The sequence below is a fragment of the Elephas maximus genome, chromosome 25 (genome assembly GCF_024166365.1).
Source record: "Elephas maximus indicus isolate mEleMax1 chromosome 25, mEleMax1 primary haplotype, whole genome shotgun sequence".
Classification (NCBI taxonomy): domain Eukaryota; kingdom Metazoa; phylum Chordata; class Mammalia; order Proboscidea; family Elephantidae; genus Elephas; species Elephas maximus.
Window position 1 is genome coordinate 11144117 of NC_064843.1, and position 23543 is coordinate 11167659.

Sequence of the window (23543 nt, forward strand, 5' to 3'; positions counted from 1 at the left end):
TCTGAAGTCCAGGCCCCCACAAACCCCTGTCCATGCTCCATGGCGGGTCTCTGGTGAGGTCTCAGTTTGCAGATGGATGAAGAAGTAAAGACATCACATGGAGTTTTCCAAGCGATCGAAGTTCAGGGATGGGCCCTACTCTGAGAGAATATCTTCTCCACTTTCCCAGCATTAACATGCTCTCTTATGAGACAATTGAACAAGTCAATGGCTTAGTCAGGGGTTGGCAAACCTTTAACGTAAAGGGTCAGATAGTAAATAGTCTCAGCTTTGCAGGCCATACGCTCTCTGTTGCAACTTCTCAACTCTGCCTTTTGTAGCACAAAGCAGCCACCGACAAAACAGAATCCTGTGGGGCAGTTCTACTGTCATATAGGGTCGCTGTGAGTCAGAACAGACTCTACGGCAATGGGGTGCCCTACAACATAACATAAACACAGCAGTGATAGCTCATCGTACTCACAGGTTCCAGGGATTAGGGTGTGGAATCTTGGGAGGGCGCGTTTCTAGAATCAGACCTACCATACCCAGCAAGATGTTTAGGAGTGTAAGAAGTCCATGGAGGAAGCATGGATCGTTGAGGGACCTGTCACGTGGTAGGCACTCAGGAAGATCACATGGTGGCTTTCTGGGGTCACACAGAGTAGGATTCGAGATCTGGTCCCACTTCTTTGTAGCTGTGTGACCCTGAGCAAGTCACTTCACCTTGTGTAGTTTCACTTTCTCCACCTGTGACAGGGGCTCATGTGGACGCTGGTTTGCAGGGTGTCGTAAAGACGAAATGAGTGTAGCACAGTATCTGTTGTTGTGTGCCGTCTAGTCAGTTCCAACTCCTAGCGACCCCATGTGACAGAGAAGAGCTGCCCAATAGGGTTTTCTATGCTGTAATCTTTACGGGAGTAGATTGCCAGGCCTTTCTCCCTCAGAGCTGCGGGGTAGGGCTGAACCACAAACCTATATCTTAGCAGCCAAGTGCTTAACTGTTGCACCACCAGGGTTCCTTTGTGGCCACCCTCAAATACAGAAGGGACCCCCACCCAAGATTTGGTTTGGCTATCGAGACTGATGAGCCCACACACGCACAGGAGGTCATGAAAAAGTTTATTACTTACATGATGAGGCTTCCTGGAGAGCAGGTCTGAGAGAAACAGGAAGGGAGACTGGACCGGAAGGAAGGGGGACTGGGGTGAGGGTTCCCATGTGTGGTTTGAACTTCCCACTGTCACCAAAGGAGAGAGCCTGGGGTTCATTATCAGTTTGCCCAGATGTGAGGCAGAGGGGCAGACGGGGGTGGGCGGTGAGGCTTAGAAGCTGTCAGCAGTCAAACATCCACACCCCACAGCCGTTGAGTCGATTCTGACTCATCGTGACCCTACAGGACAGAGTAGAACAGGCTCATTGGGTTTCCAGGGATCTGCTGGTGGATTCCATCTGCTGACCTTCTGGTTAGCAGCTGAGCTCTTAACCACTGCACCACCAGGGCTTCACAGACCCCAGAAACCAAACCCATTGCGGTCAAGTCGATTCCAACTCATAGCAGCCCCACATGTTACAGAGTAGAACTGTGCTCCACAGGGTTTTCTCGGCTGCAATCTTTAGGGAAGCAGTTCACCAGGACTTTCCTCCATGGCACTGCTGGGTGGGCTCGAACTGACAATCTTTAGGTTAGTAGTCGAGTGCAAACCATTTGCATCACCCAGCACTTAGTGAGGGCCAATAAACGCTAGTGTCCCTGGGTGGCACAAATGGTTGAGTGCTTGACTGCTTCCCAGAGTGCCTGGGAAGAAAGGCCTGGCAATCTGCTTCCAAAAAATCAGCCATTGAAAACCCTACGGAGCACAGTTCTACTCTGACATTCATGGGGCTGCCGTGAGTTGACGTTGACTTGCTGGCAACTTGTTTTAAGATAAATGTTGGCCATTGTTTTATCCCCTCCAAGCAGCTGTCCAGCTTCCGTTTCCCGAGGAGAGGCACCAGACAACCTCCGCTCCAGCCATGCCCCTTCCTGCAGAGCACCCCTCGGTCAGGCCTCTGGCAAGGCACACTGCCCCCTGGCGCTGTGTCTGCCACACGGCGTGGCGGCTCCTCCTTTGCCGGGTGTGCCCGGATCGATGTTCTCTGTGTATACTTGTGGGGATGTTTCAACCCTACTCTGGGAAGCTAGATTCATTTCCTAGTGAAAAGAGAATTTCCCGTACAGTGTATCAATTACCTGAACCCACACACGCACACACACAGACCACAGTTGCTTACACTAGTGACCCAGTTCTCTGGGGAGCAAGCAGCTTGTTTTCGTACCTGTAATTCAGAGTCTGCGGCCCCCAGGAGTTGTCATTTCGTCTAATTGGAATCGTTACGCCCATGCAGAATCCTGCTTATTAGCCACACGGTTTTCCCCTGAAACTAGAGCTCAGGCAAGCCAGCTCATAAAACCCATTGCCGTCGGGCAGCTCCGTATGACAGAATAGAACAGCCCCATAGGATTTCCAGCGCTATATTCTTTACACTGGGCCCCTCGTGGCACAGTGGTTAAGCATTTGGCTGCTAACCAAAAGGTCAACAGATTGAATCCACCGGCCTTACTTTCAGAGGTGGCTTACTGCTGGCACCTCATCTCATCTTCACCCTATTTCTGAATAATCTGCTTGCTGCAAAGGACAGGACGAACATTCCTGGTGTGTCCACATCTGCCCCGCCCTTTCCATCCCAATCCCCATAGCTCTTACACCACCCCAGTGAGAGTGGGTTTTGTGCCCACCTCACAGCGAGGAAGGCAGGGTCTGCGACGTCTGTGTGGCTGGGAGGGGAGAGCCGGATGGGGACACTGGGCTAGCGACTCTGGCCCGGCTCTAACCCTGCCCATTCTGCTGGTTCCGTTTCCACTGATTCCAGGGAAGATATCTCCACCCCTGGGAGGCCCCAAAAGACAGTTTTTAGGTGGTGACTTGGGTTAGAGGGGTTGTGAACTATTTTCTGGCTCTGCCCCCAAACTTAAAATGACCAGCAGTGTCTGGGGTGCTGACCCAGCGTTTGTAACTTAAGAAAATGTCTCCTACAAGGTATTGTCCCGCAGAAGGGCTCTGCTCCTTGTGAAGTTGATGTGGCCTCAGGGGATGCCCTGGGGCCCCAGAGCTCTTCAGAGCCCATGGGAAGTTCTGTGGGCCCTCCTGGAAACGACGGAGGCAGAGAGGGCTTGACACTTGGCAACGACAGGTATTGCTTACTGCTTGCTGTGTAACGGGGGTAGCAGTGGTTCAGGGGTAGACTTCTCACCCTCCACGCGGGAGACCTGGGTTCAATACCAGCCAACGCACCTCATGCGCAGCCACCACCCGTCTGTCAGCGGGGGCTTTCGTGCTGCTCTGATGCTGAACAGGCTTCATTGGAGCTTCCAGGCTGAGACAGGCTAGGAAGAAAGGCCTGGTGATTTACTTCTGAAAAATCAATCAGTGAAAACCCTACGGATCACAAAGATCCAATTTGCAGCCGGTCACGTGGATGACGCGGGGCCAGGCAGTGTTTCGTTCTGCACGCGGTCACCGTGAGTCAGGGGCCGAGTCCACGGCAGCTCACAACATGGCTGTGTGACACATTAGCCCCAAACTCAGTGGCTCCGAACAACAACCTTTATGATCTCGCAGTGTCTGTGGGTCGGGAATCCAGGTGTGGCTGTGCTGGGTCCTCTGGCCCAGGGTCTCTCCCAGGCTGCTGTCACCATAGGCTCCCCGGGAAGGAGCTGATACCTGGCTGGTTCATGTGACTATTGGCCGAATTCGGTTTCTCAAGAGCTGTTGGACTGAGGCCTCGGCTCCTCATGAGCTCTTGGCCGGAGGTTTCCCTCGGTTCGCTGCCTCCTGGGCCTCTCCATGAGCGTCTCACAACATGGCTTCATCAGAGAGAGAGAGAGAGAGGGAGAGAGAGAGGGAGAGTGACCCAGAGGAGGGGAGAGAGAGAGGAGAGATGGAAAGAGAAAGAGAGTTAGAGAGGGAGGCAAGTGAGAAAGCTAGAGTGAGAGAGCGAGAGGGAGAAAGAGAAGAAGCAGCAGTGCCTTTTGTAACCTAATATAGGAAGTGACGGCCCCTCACCTTTTGCCCTATTCTATTGGCTGGCCTAGTGGTTAAGTGCTAGGGCTGCTAACCAAGGGGTTGACAGTTCAAACCCGCCAGGCGCTCCTTGGAAACTCTATGGGGCAGTTCTACTCTGTCCTATAGGGTAGCTATGAGTCGGAATTGACTCCACGGCAGTGGGTTTGGTTTTTTTGGTTTTATTGGTTGGAAAGTCACTAGGTGCCGTCCACAGTCAAGCGGAGGGGTCACAGGAGGGTGTGACCACCAGAGGGTGGGGCCACAGGAGACTTCTCAGGCGTCACAGCCCGAAGTGAACTGGGGCCGTTTTGAAGTCCCAACAAGGCACAAGCCCCTAAAGCTTCAGTTCAGGTCTGGTTCTGTGATGGACGCTTGTTTTAGGCATTGTTTCTCCCACACGGCATCCACCGCCCCTCCTTCTGATAACCATCTCCAGGTCTCCTTCTGGAGAGACACCTTCCTCCCGCTTGAACTGTGTGTCCTGTGCTCATGACCCACCCACCTCAGGGGTGGCGCCGAGGCTTAAGCCAATCAGTGCACTTTGTTCCGTTCCTTGGGCCACAATGATTGTTCAGGTATGGGCATGGTATCCAGTCAGAGTCAATGCGGCACAGGGAGACTCTTGTAAGGGATCCTGTGAAACAGTCTCTGGCTGGCCCTTCTTCCTACCCAAAGCTGAGAGCAAGGAAAGACAGGAGCTGCTGCAGCCTTCTTGCGACCATGAAGAGTAAGCCTGTCTGTGAATGAAGTTGTAGTGTATATTATAGGACTCCCCACCGCCTTTTCCCTGCTCACCTTCTGAGTATTCTCAGTGCGGTAAAGGAGATAATCCGGTGATTGATGCAGAAATGGGCACACTGTCCGATTCTGGCCAATGAGACCCCAGGAGGGTTTGCCACTCCCTCTGTTTGCTGGCAGAGGTGAACAAGAAGGCACGTGGTCCTGACTGTGATGGCACCCATCCTACAGCCACGAGGGAAACCAGCCTTACGGTGACCTGACAATGGGAGTGGATCAGCTGAGAGGAAAGAAAAGGAATCTAGACCCTTGAAGACACTGTTAAGTTACTAAACTAACGCTGGAGATCAGCCTACCTCTGGGCCTCCTCTTTATGACCAAAGAAATGTCCTTATTGCTTAAATGACTCTGAGCCGTGTTATCTGCAATTGAAAGCAGCTAGATCGTCCAAACTGAAGGAAACCAGAGCAGAAGGATGCTGGGTCCTGGTGATATTGTTTGAATCCCTGATCAAGCTGTGCCTGAAGCTGCCCCTGAGCTTCTCAGTTACATGAGTCAGTGCATTCTCTTTGTACTTTGGCTAGCTGGGGTTGGGCTTTCTGCTCTTTACCACCCAGGAGTCCTTTTATGAGTTCATAATTTTTTTTTTTTTTTTTAACTAAAGGCAGATCCAAGAGAACAAGCCCTACAATATTTTCTGGGATGGCAACATTTTATGTCCAGAATCTCTGATCAATTCCAAATCCAAAATGCTCCAAAGCCCAAGAGTAATCTTATTAGTTTGGCATCAAAGATCACTTGGTGACAAAACCTGAACCAAACTGATGTGTGTGTGGTTCCTTAGTCTTGCTATTCCATTTAGTGTGCGTATTCAGAAGTTGTGCTCCAAAAATATTAATGGATTTAATTTTGTGCGGCTGCCCCAGACCTTGCCAGGGGGTATATAATATACAGTGTATGTGCTTCCTAAAGTCTACAAAGATCTAAATCCCCAAACCTATCTGGTACAAGCCTTAGATAGTCAAGGCCCAGTGTCTACTGGGACAGTTAAGCTCAGGTGTGCTTAAACACGGAGAAATTGGACCTGGGTTTTCCAATAGTTTTATTTTTCAACCAACCAGGTCACTTTCTTGTAATTCAAACATTAAACAAACAAAAAACAACAACTCACTGCCTTTGAGTCGATTTTGACTCATAGTGACCCTATAGGACAGAGTAGAACTGCCCCATAGGGCTTCCAAGCCTGTAATATTTGTGAGAGCAGACTGCCACATCTTTTTCTTGAGGAGCAGTTGGTGGGTTTGAACCACCGACCTTCTGGTTGGCAGATGAGCACTTTAGCCACTGCGTCACCAAAAACCCCACTGCTGTGAGGTTGATTCTAACTCGTAGCGACCATATACAGCAGAGTAGAACTGCCCCATAGGGTTTCCAAGGAGCAGCTGATCAATTCGAAAGGCAGACCTTTTGGTTAGCCACTGCACGACCAGGCCTCCACTGCGCCACCAAACCAAAAACCAAACCAAACCCATTGCTGCAGAGTCAATTCCAACTCATAGTGACCCTGTAGGACAGAGCAGAAATGCCCCATACGGTTTCCAAGGAGTGCCTCGTGGATTCAAACTGCTGACCTTTTGGTTAGCAGCCGTAGCTCTTAACCACTGTGCCACCAGGTCTCCTTAATTCAAATGTAGAAGTTTCTGATTTGTCTTGAACGTAGACTTGATTTTAACAGAACCCACTCTGAGCCCAGATGTCAGCCTGATTACATGGTGCATTATGTCAGAGCCCACTCACCCATATAGGGGCCCACTGCAAGGTTCATTGCCATGATGGATTTTGACACCAGGTGCCCGGGTTCACCAGCCTTGTCTCGACCTTGGAGATGTTGTGGTATTTTACAGTGTGTGGTGACATTTATGAGCCCGTTTGGACACCCACAGAGGATGATTTCCATAGATTAAATGTCAAGTTTGAAACTGTCCAGGGTAATTGCCTCCTCCAGTCCTGTCCACTTTGATTCTCAACTGGGGCCACTGACTGGACGTTTGTGCTCTATGACGAGCCCTCGAGGGCAGCCCATCCTGCCTAACGCTGAGAGGTTAGACTGCGAGTCAGGGGAGCGGTGGGGCCAGGGGATCAGGGCAGTGTAATGGGATCCCTGCAGAAACCTCGCTGGTTTCCTTCTGTCTTTTTAAATAAAAGCACATATGTGGTCAGCTGGTGAATAAATTATTGGAGGCCAAAACAAAACAAACAAACAAAAACCCTCACCAAGTGTGGTCTCCTAGATGCTGGTCAGTTTAAAAAAGTCTAACCATCTATGTATTGACAAGAGCAAAAAGGTAAAAAACAACAGAAAAATAGTCCGCTGAGAACACATGTCCATAAACTTGGAGGGAGGGTCACCTAAACGAAAGGGAGCAGAAGGCATGAGATGGTATCGCAGATGATGAAATGTATTTGTGTGCTCCTTGTCCGAAGGACACGCCCTCCCGCAGACGCTGACCTGAGTCTTTTGAGTTTTTATGCCACGAGGACCTGGGGTTAAGCGGATCAAACAAAAGTAGGGAAGTTCCTGGTGGTACGAGGATTTCTGTTCGACTACTAACCTAAATGTTGGTGGTTCCAACCTACCCGCAGCACCATGGGAAAAAGACCTGGCCGTCTGCTCCCATATTACAGCCAAAAAAAAAAACCTCAGGGAGCAGTTCTACTCTGTCACATTGGCTTGCCCATGAGTTGGAATCAACTTGATGGCAAAGGGTTTGGTGTTTTGTTTTTTTAACAAAGGTTGTAACGTGCCCATTTCGTCCACTGGCATACCACCAGCACAGAGGGTCAGAACAGCCGTGAGAAATCTCACAGCCGGGACTTCTGGTCTCCCTGAGAGCGCAGCAGGCTGGGGCAGCCACATGGCCTGCTCAGCTCCAGCCCAGCCTCGGCCATCGACAATATCTGTTGACCAAGTTTTCTGAGAGTCGGGGCTGCCCATCAACATGGGCCAGGCAGTGGAATCCAGAATGAAAGCCGTCCAGAATGAATCAAATGGGTCATGTGGGTTTGTTTTTGGAGCACTCGAGAGAACCCACCTTTTCTGCTAGACCTTTTGCGGCCACACTGCTGTGGCCAGGCAGACATGGGTGATGATGCCCAGATTCACTTGTGATCAAGAACTGGAACAAAATGCAAAAGCTGACCTTGGAAGTTCATCTCTGAGTGCAGGCACACACTGCCTCCCGCGTGGCCGTCAGACGGGAACGCCATCCTGAGATGGAGCCAAGAACTCAGTCTCCTGGCCCTGCTTGGCTGCGGCGGAGCCATCTGTTGACAAGAAGGGACACAGTTTCTTCAAGGGGCTGTGCTGTGCCTGCAGCTGTGATGCAAATGCCAAAACATCAGGATTTAAAAGGGCCAGGTTTGGCCAAGCATCCAGTTGTTTAGTCTATACCAGGCCAAACATCTGGATGACGGGAAACATCTTTAGACTTGAACGGGCTGCATGACCTGATCTCCGAGACAGCCCGGGGCAGGACCAATGAGAAACAGATTGTGGGCGGAGGGGATTTCCTGAGGAGAGGAGGCAGTTGTGTTCAGTACCTTGAACCCCACTTTCTCAGAACCTAAGCTGCCCAGGTGGCACAGTGGTTATACGCCCAGCTACTAGTCAAAAGGTCAGTGGTTCGAACCCACTCAGCTGCTCCCTGGAAGAAAGACATGGCGATCTGCTCCTGTAAAGATTACCCGTTGCTGTCGCGTTGATTCCGACTGGCAGTGACCCTATAGGCCAGAAGAGGGCTGCCCCATAGGATTTCCGAGGCTGTAATCTTTACAGGAGCAGATTGCCAGGTCTTTTCTCCTGCAGAGCAGCTGCTGGTTCAAACCACTGACCTTTTGGTTAGCAGCCAAGTGCTTAACCACTGCACCACCAGGGCGCCTCTGTAAACACTGCAGCCTAGAAAACCCTATGTGGCAGCTCTACTCTGTCACATGGGGTCACTATGAGTCGAAAATAGACTTGATGGTACCCAACAAGGAGTTCTAACATTTCCCCATTAAACATGCATGACTGTGAGGTGGTGAGTGGGCTGTCAGCCTTGGTGAGTGTGGAATCTCAGGGTGGCAGCAGCCATGTGGAGTCCCTGGGTGGTGCAAATGATGGACACACTGCGCTGCTAACTGAAAGGTTGGAGGTTCAAGTCTACCCAAAGGCACCTTGGAAGAAAGGTCTGGCAGTCTGCTCCCAAAAATCAGTCATTGAAAACCCTGTGGAGCACAGTTCTACTCTGACACGCATGGGGCCGCCATGAGTTGGAGTCAACGGAAAAATCAGTCATTGAAAACCCTGTGGAGCACAGTTCTACTCTGACACACATGGGGCCGCCATGAGTTGGAGTCAACGGCAACTGATCAGTGGCCCATACAGCAGGTGATGGGGCTGGGTGCCAGAAGGAATGTGGAAGTTTCCTAGAGGGCTGTTTCTCGTGTGTACTGGCTCTTCCAGGCTGCCAGCCCACGAGAAATCAAGCGGTTCCCACTCTGGGGTTCAGGGGGGCATGGGGAGACAGAACCATCTTGGTGGCCGGGAGGTGGCTCCTGCTGTGTGGCTCCATCCTCAGCCCCTGGGGAGCTGGCTCAGAAGGTGTCTGCAGTCAGCCCCCTGGAGCCACTGAGGCTGGTAGCCCAACCATGTTCTGGAGTCTTGCAGAAAACAAAGTCGCCAAATCAGAGGAGACCCTCTGCCAGGGGCTTCTGGGATCTGGAGGCTCCGGGCCCAGGACTGGCAGGGGATACCCAGGTTCAAAAGGAACCCTGCCCCCTGAAATTGGTGTCCCCAAAGTCCTGGAGTCCACTTAGGAGCTTGCCAGAGGAGTTGAGGCCAGTGTCTCTCAAATGGCTCTGAAGATGATGGGATCCGGGACTGACAGCTCACAGTGTAGCCACTCAGCCTGCACCGGACGGTGAACAGGGAGGGCTTGTGGGCAGGCCTGGGCAGTGGGTTCCAGCAACAAGAAGCCTCTCAGCCCCAGGCAGGCAGAGCACAGCAAGAACCAGGAAGAAGCAGTGCTTGGCCAATCAAAGTGAGGAAAGGAGGCGTCTCCATGGAGACCAGGTGCCTGAATGTGGCCAGCTCCGCCTCCTCCATCCTGCCTACACCGGTCTGAGAAGTCTAACTCCTCAGATGCTCAGAAGCCAAGCACAAACTCACTTCTATGGCTTCCCACAAACTCTCCACAATCCTGCCTTTGGGTCCAGTTCAAGGGTCTGAGGGGACGCTGGTTTTTCCGTCTGGCCCTTTTTGGGACGTGCCCCACTCGTAGAATCAGCAGAAAAGCCAAGGAGCTAAGCAGGACAGAAATGAAGTGGTACGGGACACTCTGGTCCATGAAAGATGGAGCGAGGCCTGGCTGGCCAGCCAGCTCCGTGTGTGCTGGGACAGGGTGGCTGGGAGGTTTTCTCAGAGAGCTTGGGAAGTCCCTTTCTTCCGGGAATCTACACTCAAGGGCAAATTGTGGGCTCATTTCTGCCTTCAGAGCTGTTAACTTATTGCAAATATCCTCCGAAAGGAGAATGAAGCTCCTAAAAGGCAGGGACATTTGGGTACAGAAACTGCTGGTCAACAATCATTATCGATACGGATGGCGGTGGGTGTGACTGAAAGCCTCATTAAAGGGTCTGTCGATGCTAGCTGCTGTTGCGTCAACGCCAACTCACGGCTACCCCATGTGTGCAGGGCAGAACTGCCCCGTAGGGTAGTGACCTTTCAGAAGCAGACTGCCAGGCCTGTCTTCCCAGGTGCCTCTGAGTGGGCTCGAACTGCCAACCTTTGGGCTTAACCGTTTGCCCCCCACACAGGGCCTAGACAAATAATTTTAAAATGAATCACTTACTGTTTTTCAAAAGCTACACCTAGAAGTTCTCAAAGTGTCTGAAAAAAATCAGAGAATCTAACTTTGCCTTATTTCTCACATTAGTCAAGGATGGGTGTTATCACCCAAACATTCCGAGAGAGGGGCGTGATGAACTGAAAATGTCTAAGGGTGTTTTGTGTTTTCTGCAACATTCCACAAGCAAGCGCAGAAGGGAAGAATGTCCTCAGAGGCGAGTTCCTGCTTCCCAAGGCATGAGCCCCCATGCCCAGTCCATGGCCCAGGGCCACCTTCAGTGTATGCCCTGCTTTGGCCAGCCCAGTTCCTTGGCATAGGCCCCCTTGCAGCTACGGATCTCTTGGTCATGTTCCAGGCACTTGTTGAGGCCCGGCTGCCCCGATCTCCAGCCAATGAAGCCCTGGGTAGTCTCTGGGACTGGGGGAGACGGGAGGACCTGGAACGGAAATACAGGGACTTTAGTCACAGCTGAGGCCCCGCGTGGTACAAACGGTGAATGCATTTAGTGGCTAACCAGAAGGTTGAAGGTTTGAGTCCACTCAGAGGTGCCTTGGAAGAAAGGCCTGGCAATCTCCTTCCAAAAAGTCAGTCATTGAGAACCCTACGGAGCACAGTTCTATTCTGGCACACATGGGGTCACCAGGAGGCAGAGTCGACTCCATGGCAACATGTTTAGTGACTTTGTGCCACAGCGACACACACATGCCCAAAACTGTAGACACCACAAGAATGGAAGGCAATAGAATTTAATGAAAAACCCAAAGGAAAACAGGATTTTAATGGAAATGCACAAACAGTTTAATCTGTCAATTCCACGGACAGATTTGAAGTTTCTGGAAGACGAGGGTAACCGTTTAGGCATTTTTCCCTCATCCATCCAAAATAACCCTCTGTCCTGCTCTTCCAAGGTGATTTAAACACAGACAGTGGTGAGGAAAATTTGTTGTAACAGAACTGAGATGAAGAGGTTTAATTTGCTCTGCGTTATGAGTTCACTCTTCGCTAAAGGCTTTTCAATGCGGGTGCGAGGGGAAGGTCTGGGTGGGTCGGTCGCCACTGGTGGATGAAGCCCTTTTAAGGATGTTCCTGATGAAGCATTAAAATGAGGGTCATCAGTGAACGCCAGAGGGGCCAGAGTTGCCTCAAGTCAGCTACAGAATTCAGCCCTGGTTCTGCAATGGTGGTTAAGAGCTTGGCTGCTAACCAAAAAGGTCGGCAGTTTGAATTCACCAGCCGCTCCTTGGAAACCCTATGGGGCAGTTCTGCTCTGTCCTATAAGGTCACTATGAGTTGGAATCGACTTGATGGCAAGGGGTTTGGTGTTTTTGGTTAAGTACTCGGCTGCTAACTGAAAGGTCGGTGGTTCGAACCCACGCACCAGCTCCACAGGAGAAAAGACCTGATGACTCAGAGCCCTACAGTTTCTGAGGCACCAACCCATGTCCACAGCTGACCAGGCTCTCAGGTGGGGATGCCATCCATGTCCACCCCATGCTGGGGTAGCCCAGTCACTCTTGTCCCCCAACTTCTGCCCACTCGTCACCTGCAACCAGAGGGATCTTGAAACGGGCAATGCCCACTATGTCACAGCCCTGCTCCCCGCTCTCCAGTGGCATCCGGCTGGCTCAGACCCAACCCCCAGCCCCCTCCTCTGACTCCTGTGGTCCAATGGGATCCGGCTCCTGCCCACTTCTCCATCCACCTCCCTGCTCTCCCCACCTCCACCCTAGCTCACTAAGCTCCAGCCACCTCGCCATCCCTTGCTGCTCCTGAACGGTGCCAACGTTGCTCTGCCTCAGGGCTTTTGCACATCCCTCTGCCAGGAACGCTTTTCCCAGTGCTAGTTCCTTGTCTTCCTGACGTCCATCCTTCCTGATCCTCTAACACGTTGCCTACATGTTTCCTTCATAGCATCTAGCACGGTGTAGACAGAGCTTGTTGATTTTCTTGTTTACTGTTGGTCTCCCGACCCCAGACATGTGGGCTAGGCTCTGGTCTTCTTGTTTATCACTGTTTCCCCAACCAGGCACCTGCACCTAATACCAGCCAACGGTCTTCAGCACCCTCTCAAAATGTGGGGTGCTGTTCTAAGTCCTTCACATCACTCCCTGAAGTAGGTGCGTGCATTAACCCCATGGTACAAGGGAGGAGATGGGACACAGAGAGGTCAAGCAGCTTGTCCACGGTCACACAGGAGGTGAGCAGCAGAGCAGGACTTGGACCTCACCCTCTGACTCCAGAGCCCTGGGGCTCTTTCCTGCCACATTTCGCTGCCACCCCTCGAAGGTGTTGGCTGAATTAATGGCCTGTACCTCTCTTCTTTTTGCCTTTCTTCCGCCTCTTTCTGCAGAGCTTAAGGCACAGACTTTTTGTGTAGAGATGTGTAGCCTGAAATGTCCCACGTCCGGGCTCGGAAAAGGGCATGGAAATTGGACTCCGTGCGAGCCAGTCTCCTGTGCTCTTACCTCTGGCAGGTGGTCTCCTACACCTGGGGTGGACACAATTTCCATAGGGGCTCGTTTCTTATTTAGGAAAACAAGTAATTAACAAATGACTTTGCGAACCTTGATGTATTTCTCCACTGGGGTCACAGGCCGGATTCGGAAACTCTCAGGTAGCTCGATTTTGGGCTTTGGGGTGGGGGGCTCTTCTCCTTCACACTCGAGCAACTGAAACAGAGTCCCCAGAGACAGAAACTTCAGGCAGAGCCAGGCCAAGGTGCCACCTTTTATGAAGGCAATAGCGAGACTCAGATGTTAACTGGCCAGTCCCAATGACACAGTTAGAAAGGAGTCTGTTCATCCGTCCATCCATCCATCCAACCATCCATCCACTCACCTATTTACCCTCCCGTTCTCCCACCCACCCACCATCCATTCACCCATCCATTCACCCATCCATCCGCCCATCCATCTACCCACCCACCCACTCATCCATCCATTCTCCTGCCCACCCAGGATCCATTCATCCATTCCTCCCTCTCTCCATCCATCCACCCATCCATCCACTCACCCATTTACCCTCCCGTTCTCCCACCCACTCACCATCCATTCACCCATCCACTCACCCATCCATCCACCCATCCACCCACCCACCCACTCACTCATCCACCCATTCTCCTGCCCACCCAGGATCCATTCATCCATTCCTCTCTCCCTCCCTCCCTCTCCACCCATCCATCCACCCACCCATTTACCCACCCACCCGTCCATCCATCCATCCATCCCTGCCACCATTGAGTCAGTCCCAGTTCATGGCAACACCATGTGTGTCAGAGGAGAACTGGGCTTCATAGGGTTTTCAGTGGCTGATTTTCCAGACGTACATGGCCAGGCCTTTCTTTCAAGGTGCCTCTGGGTGGACTCAAACCTCCAGCCTTTTGTAGCAGCCGAGTGCATTCACTGTTTGTACCCCCCAGGGCTCCTAGGAAGGAGTAGAGTGGGGATTTTAAGGCCGACATTGACAGGTGCACCCACGACTGCTTGTTGCCACTGCTGATTCACAGCCTCCGAGTGGTACTCTGAGAAAACCTCACAGGTTATGGACTCGCATGAAACAATGCCAGGGAGTTCCAGGACCAACTTTCAAAATATCACAGGAGAACCCCCTCCTTCTTTTTATATTTTAAAGCAATTTTGAACTCTTTGAAAACCCTATTTAATTACATATAAAGAATGTTAATATAGACTCCTTTATGCAGATCATATTAATAAAGACTCATTTTATGCATAAAATTTCAAATTGCATAGCTCCCTAAGAATTTTTTTAAAAACTCATTAAGAATGGCATAATTTCAAAGCTGGTGGGTTGGGGTGAATTATAAGTGGGGTTTGCACTGCCTTGAATCACGAATGTTTTGCGTTATGTGGTTCTGAACACTGCATCCCGCCCCCCCAAAGAAACAGGGCTTCCAAGAAATGGGGTTTCCTTGTGTTGGGTCCTGGAAAGAGTTTAAATGTTGCAAACCGGTGGCCCTCCACCCCACTGAGGCCCATACAAGCATTTTGTTTGCTAGTACAGTGTTTTGTAAATCTGAGTTGCCATTTGTTATGGATTTGGTGTGACCTCTAAAAACATGTGTTGTAAATCCTAACCCCATATCTGTGGGAAGGAACCCTGGTGGCGCAAGTTAAGTGCTCGGCTGTTAACCAAAAGATTCGCAGTTCGAACCCATCAGCGGCTCCACAGGAGAAATACTTGGCGATCTGCTCCCATAAAGGTTACAGCCTAGAAAACCCTATGGGGCAGTACTACTCTGTCACGTGGGGTCACTATGAGTCGGAATTGACTTGACAGCACCCAACAACAATAGCTTACCTGTGGATGTGATCTCATTTGGGAGGAAGATTTTCTTTCTTATGTTCATGAGGCCCTATCAGAGTAGGCTATGTTTGAAGCCAATCGCTTTTGAGATATAAAAGGACAGAGGAGGCAAAGGCACAAGCAAGCACAGATGGCGGAAGACAGATGCCACACCATGTGAAGATCACCAAGGAACCAAGGAATAGAAACTGACAAGAGACAAGGACCTTCCCCCACAACCGATAGAGAAAGAAAGCCTTCCCCTGGAGCCAGCACCCTAAATTTGGACTTCTAGCCTCCTGAGCTGTGAGAAAATAAATTTTTGTTTGTTTAAAGCCACCCACTGTGGTACTTCGGTTATAGCAGCCCTAGATGACCGAGACACCACTGTAAACGCCAAAGGCAGCGGATTTCATCTAAACGCCTGGTTTCTGCACTGTCTTGGATAACTGGGATACGTCGTTGGCATCCTGCAGGGTAACACTCAGCTGCGCTAATGGTGGCTGCCTCTCTGGACAGGACCAGTGGTCTCTTTGCCAGTGTCCCCATCACTCCCTATTAATTATGCCTGGCCCCTTCTCCTGTTGCTGTCACCTGTCTGGACCCTGTACACATCAGGACTTGTGATCCCTGGTTTAGGGAATGCCAAGAGTATATTACCAGTAATTCCTAACATATGACTAGGCTTCCATGCAGAGCTTCGAACTGGTTGGAACTGGTTCAGGCATGGCCAATGGAACGAAATTAGAACAGGTTTTGGGAACACTTGATCTGGAACCATAATCAGAACGAAAAAATTATGGCTGGAAGCCCTGGAACGGGAGACTTGGAAGAGGCACGGCGAGCCCTTTCAGGAGCCTGATACGTGCGATTGCGTTATTGCCAGGACTAAGGAGAGCAACATACATTAGAAGTGGTGTGGTTGGCTGCCGTATCTGAGCAGGGTACCACTGTTTCTGACTCTGTGCAAAATCCGATGAGCAAGGGATTTGGTTGCTATGCAACGCATATGCTGCCCTTGTTTTCTAAGAGGGAGATTAAGTTTCCAGCAGGGCTTCGACCCGTAATTTTTCCCATTCTGGTTATGGTTCCGGTCCACTCAAATTTAAAAAATTTGCATGTGTTCCAGCGTTGCTTCCTTGCCTGACTGAACCAGGAAGAGCTGGTTTGAAATCCTGCTTCCACATGCCTTCTCACCCCACATGAACCTCACAACCACTCAAGGAGGCAGGAGAGGACTATGGTCCCACTCTACAGATGGGAAATCTGAGGCCACATGGCTGCAGAGTCAGACAGGCCAGCTCCTCAGCTTGGTGCCTCCCTTTATTAGCCGTGTGCCTCTGCACTTCTTTGAGCTCAGTTGCCTAATCTGTAAAATGGGCATAAAACAGCACCCACCTCTGTACAGGGTGCTATTGTGAGATTTCAGTGAGATGGTCCAGATGAAGCACCAGACCATACCTGGCACGTACTGACAGCTCAGTGAATCCATGGGAGGAAAGACTCTCCTGGCTTCAGGTTTAGCTATCTTCACCTACAATGTGCTCAAAATAAGACTTTATTCTCAGGAGGCTCCGGGTGGTGCAAACAGTGAGTGTGCTTGGCTGCTAACTGAAAGGTCGGAGGTTCAAATCCACCCAGAGGTGCCTCAGAAGGACGTTCTGGCAATCTACTTCCAAGAAACCAGCCATTGAAGACCCTATGGAGCACAGTTCCACTCTGACACACATGGGGTCACCATGAGTCAGAATCCACCAAACGGCATCTGGTGAAAGTCTTATTCTTACAAATTATCCACTTCATAACTGTTTACTCTTCCAAGCAATTGATTTATAATCTACGGGCTCATAAAATGTGTATTTACCTGCTCGAGGGGGGTGGTTAAAAATCCCCAGTTCTGGGCCCAGTTTTTCCGTGCTTCGGTTTCAGCCTTCAGGCGGCATTTCCTGAAAAAGAAAGCTTTTAAGTGCCGGACAATATTTGAAAAAGGTTAAAGGAGCAAACCCTGAAAGGTTCATTGGGGAAAATGTTACCTTCTTTGACTGCACAGTCTGAGTAATAACTCTTTGAGGGACGGTGCTTGGTGCTAGAGGACGTATCTCTGTCACTGAGGAACCCACACGATTGTGTGGAGATCCATGTCTAAAGAACCAGGGGTGCTGGCTAACTGTTTCACTGGAGGAAGACACTCTGGGAGCACAGAAGACTGGGTCTGACTCCACCTGAGGGGTCTTCTAGGTACTAGACCCTCTTACTGGGAGGCCCTGTGACTCACAGTAGTGGGCACATGTTAAATAATTACAGAGGTATGTATTAAATCTCCTTGTGCTCAAGGCCGGGGTGGGGTGAGGCAAGTGAGGCACCCAGGGTGCAAAATTTAGGGAGGCACTCATTCTCAAGGTCCTGCAAGTGGCAATTCTGCACTTGCAGGATGTGAGACCCAGCACTTTCTTAAATTTTGAGCCCCAGGTGCCTCACTTGCCTCACCCTACTCCTGGCCATGCTTGTGCTCCACATTAAATACAATTTGTGTTTACCTGCAAGCCGGGAGCCCCTGAGTGGTGCAAATGGTGAACACGCTTGGCTGCTAACCAGAAGGCTGGGGGTTCCAGTTCACCCAGAGGCACGTTGGAAGAAAGGCCTGGCAATCGACTTCTGAAAAATCAGTCACTGAAAACCCCATGGAGCGCAGTTCTGCTCTGACACACATGGGGTCTTCGTGAGTCACGGCCAACTCAGTGGTGACTGGTTTTTATCTGCCAGCTGGGTGGGGTCACAGTTGAAGAGCTGGTATGTCATATTTTGCAAACATCTAATTAAACATTTATTTATTTTGATTTTTCAAGTTTCTTTCCCTGTTTTGGAATCAATATCCATACTCCCCCCTCCCCCCGCACCCCCCCCCACCCTTGTCTCTGAAGTTTATGAGGCTCTTGCAAGCTCTTTAACCCAGGGCACTGAACACATAAGGACAGTCAGGTTCCAACTTAAGTATAACATGAGCCACAGATATGAGCCACATACGTAATTTTAAGTTTTCTAGTAGCCACATTTAAAAAAAAAGGGAAAAGAAAACAGGTAAATTTAATTTTAAACATGTGGGTTTTGTGTGTGTACAAAATCTTTGAAATCTGGTGGGCATTTTACACTTACAGTGCATCTCAATTTGGTCTAACCGAAAAAAACCAAACCAAACCTCTTGCCGTAGAGTTGATTCTGACTCATAGGGACCCATTTCAAGTGCTCAGTAGCCACTTTGGACTTTGGAAAGCATAGACTCAGGTCTTAAATAGCTCTGTACACAGAAGAGGGGCTATCTGATTTGGGTCTTGAAGGATGAATAGGAGTTTGGTGAAGAAGGACGGGAAGGGCATTCCAGGCAGAGGGAACAGAACCTGCTGTGATAGTATTTTCTAATAGAGGTTCTTGGATTAAGATTAACAAAAAATTAATAGTGTATATTTTATGGTGGATGATTATTGATCATTCATCATAAATGATTATTTATGAGAGTGATACAAAATTTCTCAGAAAAATAAATTTAAGTGAGACAAAGCCAATTTAAAGAAAAATATTAAGTGACTCATCAAGGTTTTACAGGGAAATGGTAAAAATCATAAAGATGGCAAAAAGGATAACTGAAGTTTAGTAGGTAAGCAATTACCTTCTGTTCCTCAACTTTACCCATTCCCATCTAAATTAGCAAACTGCTATGTCAGCAACTTGCTATATTGGTTAGAACTTCAAAGAAATGGGATAATATTGTTTAGCAACCTGATAGAAGGCCAATTAAAAATATCCATTACAAACATCTGCTGAACACAACAAATCTTTTAGAAAATGCATCAATTTTAAATTAAATTCTCTTATTACTCTTATTTTTAAATTAAATTCTCTTATTACAAAAAACCAGGAAGATAAAACGATAACGTGAAGCACAGAGGTATGTCTCATTTAAATGGGACAAATATTGAGAAATTTTGTTTCTTCTTTTTAATTCGACAAATCTTAAAAATAAGAACACATTAGTAGGCCCTCAACACGCAAATATTTGCTTCTTGTTGTGCCACATGCAGAAGGTTTAGGACCTCGGGGTGGGCCTAGGAGAAGGGGCAAGGCTCGCCCACTGCCTGGTGTCCCTAACTCAGTCCCCTTTCCTCAAGGCCCCTGGCCTTGCCCACGCGCTTGGTTGGGACCCCGAGGCCGCCAGGTGTGCACAGGTGGGGCTGCCCAGCCCGCCTAGGGACTGAATCTCGCCCAGGAAGCCGCGTTACCAGATCTCGTCCTGAGCCACGAGGTTCATGCGCTCCGCCGCGGCGGTGCTGATCGGCTTCTGGGCCATGAGAAGGCCTTGGGCATGAGAAGGCCTTGGGTCTGGGTCCACCTGGTAGGCTCAGGTCCCCAGCTCCGCGTCTCGCGTTGCCCGGGAGACCGGTTGCCAGGCAACGGCGGACGCGGAGGCGCCGGCACCTGGCGTGGGTGGGGCCGCTGGTCTCCCGGGCCCAGAGCGCGACCTGGGGCCCCGGCCAGCCTCTACCCGCTCTGCGCCCTTCGACCACCTCCGTGCCTGCCTACCTGCCCTCCTCCTCTGTGGGAAACCTTGAGAGACCTCCAGACCTAATACTCCGCTCCCCTTTAAAAATGTAAACGTGTAGGGGAATTACACGTGCTGAAAAGTGTACAACTCTTACGCACACAACTTAATGACGTCAGAGCGCGCACCCCCGTACCCAGCACCTGGACTGCGGACGTCAGCAGGCTCCCCAGCTCTGCCTCCGGTCACCGCTCTCCCCTCCTGCCCCTGCCGACTGCCCCCAGCGGAAATTGGTCTCGCCACCATTTGAGCGTTGTGTAGATGGAACCATCCAGAACGTTTTCCTCTGTGCCTGGCTTTTTCTGCCCACGGTTGTGTTCAGAGGTCTGTCCATAGTGGTTCGTTTCCATTCGTGAAGAGTATTCCATCCTGCCGGTGGTGGACGCCGGGTTCCAGTTAGTGGCCGTAGTGCTGCTGTGAATATTACTGTCCGTGTCTTTGGGAGAGATACGTGGGCACCTACTCTTTATAACAACTCCTAAATGAAGTTCAAGGAACCCTGGTGGCGCAAAGGTTAAGCGTTCGGCTGCTAACCGAAAGATCGGCAGTTCGAATCCACCCAAGGGCTCAGCAGGAGCAAGACGATAAAGATTACAGCCTGGGAACCCAGGGGGCAGTTCTGCTCTTACCAATCACAGTGTTGCTATGAGTCCGAACCGACTTGATGACACGCAACAAAACGAAGTTCACAGACAAAAATCCCGTCCAGACCCCAGTGCGGTGTTCTTTCTGTTCACCCCTGTCAGCAACAATCACCCAATCATTGGGGTTTCAGTCGGTGTTTGTTGACGGACTCACTGACCGCTCCCAGGCTTCTACCCCACCATGTGGCCATAGGCCTGGGACTGGAAAGCTCGCCTAAGACACAGCAGCAAGGTGGGTGACTGACCAAGGTACAGGGACATTCTTGGGCTGAGCAGCCCTGGGACATGCGGGCGTCTGAGCCTGAGGGGCCTGAGGGAGGAGGCAGGTGTCTCAGCAGGTCACCTCTGGAGAAGTGCCCAGGCCCCACGAGGGGCGGGGGTGGATTTTATCCTTCGGTCCGGGAGTGTGATTCACCCGGGCTTGTCTCCTTCCCTTTCCCAGACAACCCCCCCCCCACCTTATCACTGGGCTTGTACTTTTTTTTTTCTTCTAAATTTTATGTATTTTGTTGTTGTTGAGAATATACACAGCAAAACATGCACCATTTCAACGGTTTCTACAATTTAGTGACAATTAAATTTAGGTACAATTTAGTGACATTGATTGATGACATTCTTTGAATTGTGCAACCATTCTCGCCCTCCTTTTCTGAGTTGTTCCTTCCTCATTAACATAAACTCACTGCCCCACCTAAGGTTCCTGTCTAATTTTTTGAGTTGCTGTTGTCAGTTTGATCCTACATAGATAGTTCTTAAAAGAGCATAATATTCAAGGCAGACCTTTGCTACTAGTTAAGCTATTGTTAGGTTTTAAGATGACTTCAGGGGATATTTTTGGTTTAAGGACTGTCTCAGGGCAGTAATTTCAGGAGTTCATCCACCCTCCATGGCTCCAGAAAGTCTAGAGTTCATGAGACTTTGAAATTCTGTGCTGCATTTTCCCCCTTTTGATCAGGATTCGTCTATGGAATCTTTGATCAAAATGTACAGTAATGGTAGCTGGGCATCATCCAGTTCTTCTGTCTCACGGCAAAGGAGGCAGTTGTTCATGGGGGCAATTAGCCACACATTCTGCACCCTCCTCCTATTCCTGACTATCCTTCCTCTGGTGCTCCAGGTGAGTACAGACCAATCGCCGTGCCCTGGGTGTCCACTTGCAAGCTTTTAAGACCCCAGGCACTAGGCAACGAACTAGGAGGTAGAATGGAGGCACTAAACATGTTATTAAGCCTATTAACTGGGATGCCCCATGAGACCATGACCCTAAGCCTCCAAGCCAATGAACCAAATCCCATGAGTTGTTTGGCGTACGATCTTCTTTAGGGTTTTCATCAAGAAAGGGTGTTGGATTTTGTCCAATGCTTTTCCTGCATCCATAGAGAGATGATCATGTGGTTCTTTTCCTTGGTTCTATTGAGATGGTGTATTATGTTGATTGATTTTCTAATGTTGAATCATCCATGCTTTCCTGGAATAAAGCCCACTTGGTTGTGGTGTATGACTCTTTTAATATGCTGTCGGGTTCTGTTTGCTAGTATTTTGTTAAGGATTTTTGCATTTATATTCATAAGAGATATTGGCCTGTAATGTTCTTTTCTTGTGGTGTCTTTGTCTGGTTTGGGTATCAGGGTTATGCTTGCTGCATAGAACTATTTAGGGAGTATTCCTTCCTCTCTCTTTTTTGGAAGAGTTTAAACAGTATTAGTGTCAGCTCTCCTTCAAATGTTTGGTAGAATTCCCCAGTGAAGCCATCTGTTCAGGACTTTTTTTGTTGGAGAGATTTTTGATCACTGATTTGATCTCTTCACTTGTTGTGGGTCTGTTGATACTTTCTATTTCCTCTTGAGTCAGTTTGTGTAGATTGTGTGCTTCTAAAAATTTGTCCATTCCGTCTAGCTTATCCAGTTTGTTGCCATACAGTTGTTCATAATATTCAGTCATTATTCTAGGCTTGTACTTTTGTGGGTGCTTGGAGGACGACACAGCTGGGTGTTTTCCTCTCATATGCAGTCCTCTCAATGATGCTCCCTGCTCAAGGCACATGTAGTCTCCCTGGCTGTTGGAAATGCCTGGTGGAGGCCCAGTGTTGGGGTGGTCCCAGCTCCCCACTTAGCCAAAACAGTGGGATTTGGATCCTTTCATGATGCATTGTAATACACTATGCCCATGGCTGAGCCCATAGCAAGCATGCATGTGGGACTGCAGATGGGTGAGGCTTTCTTCCCGACCCTTTCTCTGAGGTTGCTACTCCTACAGCAGGAGAGATATGCTGGGAAGTGTTATTAATAGTGGAGGGTTAAGAAGGGAGAACCACCACGTGTTTATCAGTTTGTCACACCGCGGTAGCTTGCGTGTTGCTCTGATGCTGGAAACTACGCCACCAGTTTTTCAAATACCAGCAGAATCACCTGTGGTGGACAGGTTTCAGTGGACCTTCCAGACTAAGACAGACTAGGAAGAAAGGCCTGGGGATCTACTTCCAAAAATCAGTAAGTGACCCTGTGGATCACAACAGGATATTGTCCGATACGGTGCTGGAAGATGAGCCCATAGGTTGGAAGACACTCAAAATACATGTGGCCACAACAATGAACTTGAGCGTATCAGTGATTATGAAGATGGTGTGGGGCCGGGCAATGTTTCATTCTGTTATAAATAACGTCACCATGAGTCGGAGCCGACTCGATGACAACTAACGACAACAACAAGGGAGAAAGATTGACCATGTTGTAAGGGCAAATTCTGCTTCCCCCTTGGGAGGTGTTCAAGATGATTCCGTCAAAATGATTAATAAGAATAAACCTGTTAACTGATGTCTGTTATATGCCTGACACTGAGGATTCAGTCATTCTACAAATGTTGATTCAGCTTCTACTCTGTGGCTGATGAGGAGCCCTGGTGGCACAGTGCTTAAGAGCTCAGCTGCTAACCAAAATGTCGAGTTCAAATCCATCAGCTGCTCCTTGGAAACCCTCTGGGGCAGTTCTACACTGTCCCGTAGGGTCACTATGAGTTGGAATCGACTTGACAGCAGTGGGTTTAGTTTTTTTTTAATGTGGCTGATAAGGAGCCCTGGTGGTGCAGTGGTTAAGTGCTTGACTGCTAACCGAAATGTCGGTGGTTTGAACCTAGCGGTCACTCCATGGAAGAAAGATGTGGCAGTCTGCTTCAGTAAAGATTTACAGCTTTGGAAACCCTATGGGACTGTCCCATAGGGTCGCTATGAGTCAGAATTGACATGATGGCAACTGGTTTTTTATGTGGCTGAGGCTGTTTAGGTGACAGACATGGT

At 49.7% G+C, this 23543-nt stretch overlaps 1 protein-coding gene across 5 annotated transcripts; it reads right to left on the reverse strand.

Annotated features, from left to right (window-relative positions):
- Positions 1-366: 366 nt before the first annotated feature.
- On the reverse strand, positions 367-19424 carry C25H20orf85 (chromosome 25 C20orf85 homolog). Of its 5 annotated transcripts, none has more exons than XR_007515465.1 (6): positions 19288-19424; positions 16878-16959; positions 13276-13380; positions 8024-8147; positions 1113-1372; positions 367-418 (listed from the first exon to the last, which is right to left on the reverse strand). XR_007515465.1 is itself a non-coding variant. In XM_049870067.1 (6 exons), the coding sequence occupies exons 1-6, from the start codon at positions 19353-19355 to the stop codon at positions 3340-3342; spliced, it is 648 nt and encodes a 215-aa protein (XP_049726024.1). In that variant the 5' UTR covers positions 19356-19424; the 3' UTR covers positions 3225-3339. The 5 variants fall into 5 exon arrangements, 4 of the variants coding, with proteins under 4 accessions (XP_049726028.1, XP_049726024.1, XP_049726026.1 ...); XM_049870067.1 differs by lacking the exons at positions 367-418; positions 1113-1372 and adding exons at positions 3225-3406; positions 4881-5082; XM_049870071.1 differs by lacking the exon at positions 367-418 and having other exon boundaries at positions 1053-1372.
- Positions 19425-23543: the final 4119 nt, after the last annotated feature.

What these genes read in the sequence shown, in the direction of transcription:
- C25H20orf85 (XM_049870067.1), bottom strand. Translation starts at nt 19,355, where the DNA reads ATGGCCCAGAAGCCGATCAGCACCGCCGCGGCGGAGCGCATGAACCTC. An exon ending in TAACCACCCCCCTCGAGCAG is followed by an intron (nt 13,381 to 16,877) that starts GTAAATACACAT and finishes ACTCTGTTTCAG; the next exon opens with TTGCTCGAGTGTGAAGGAGA. An exon ending in GCACTGAGAATACTCAGAAG is followed by an intron (nt 3,407 to 4,880) that starts GTGAGCAGGGAA and finishes CTTTCTTCCTAG; the next exon opens with CCTGTCTCAGCCTGGAAGCT.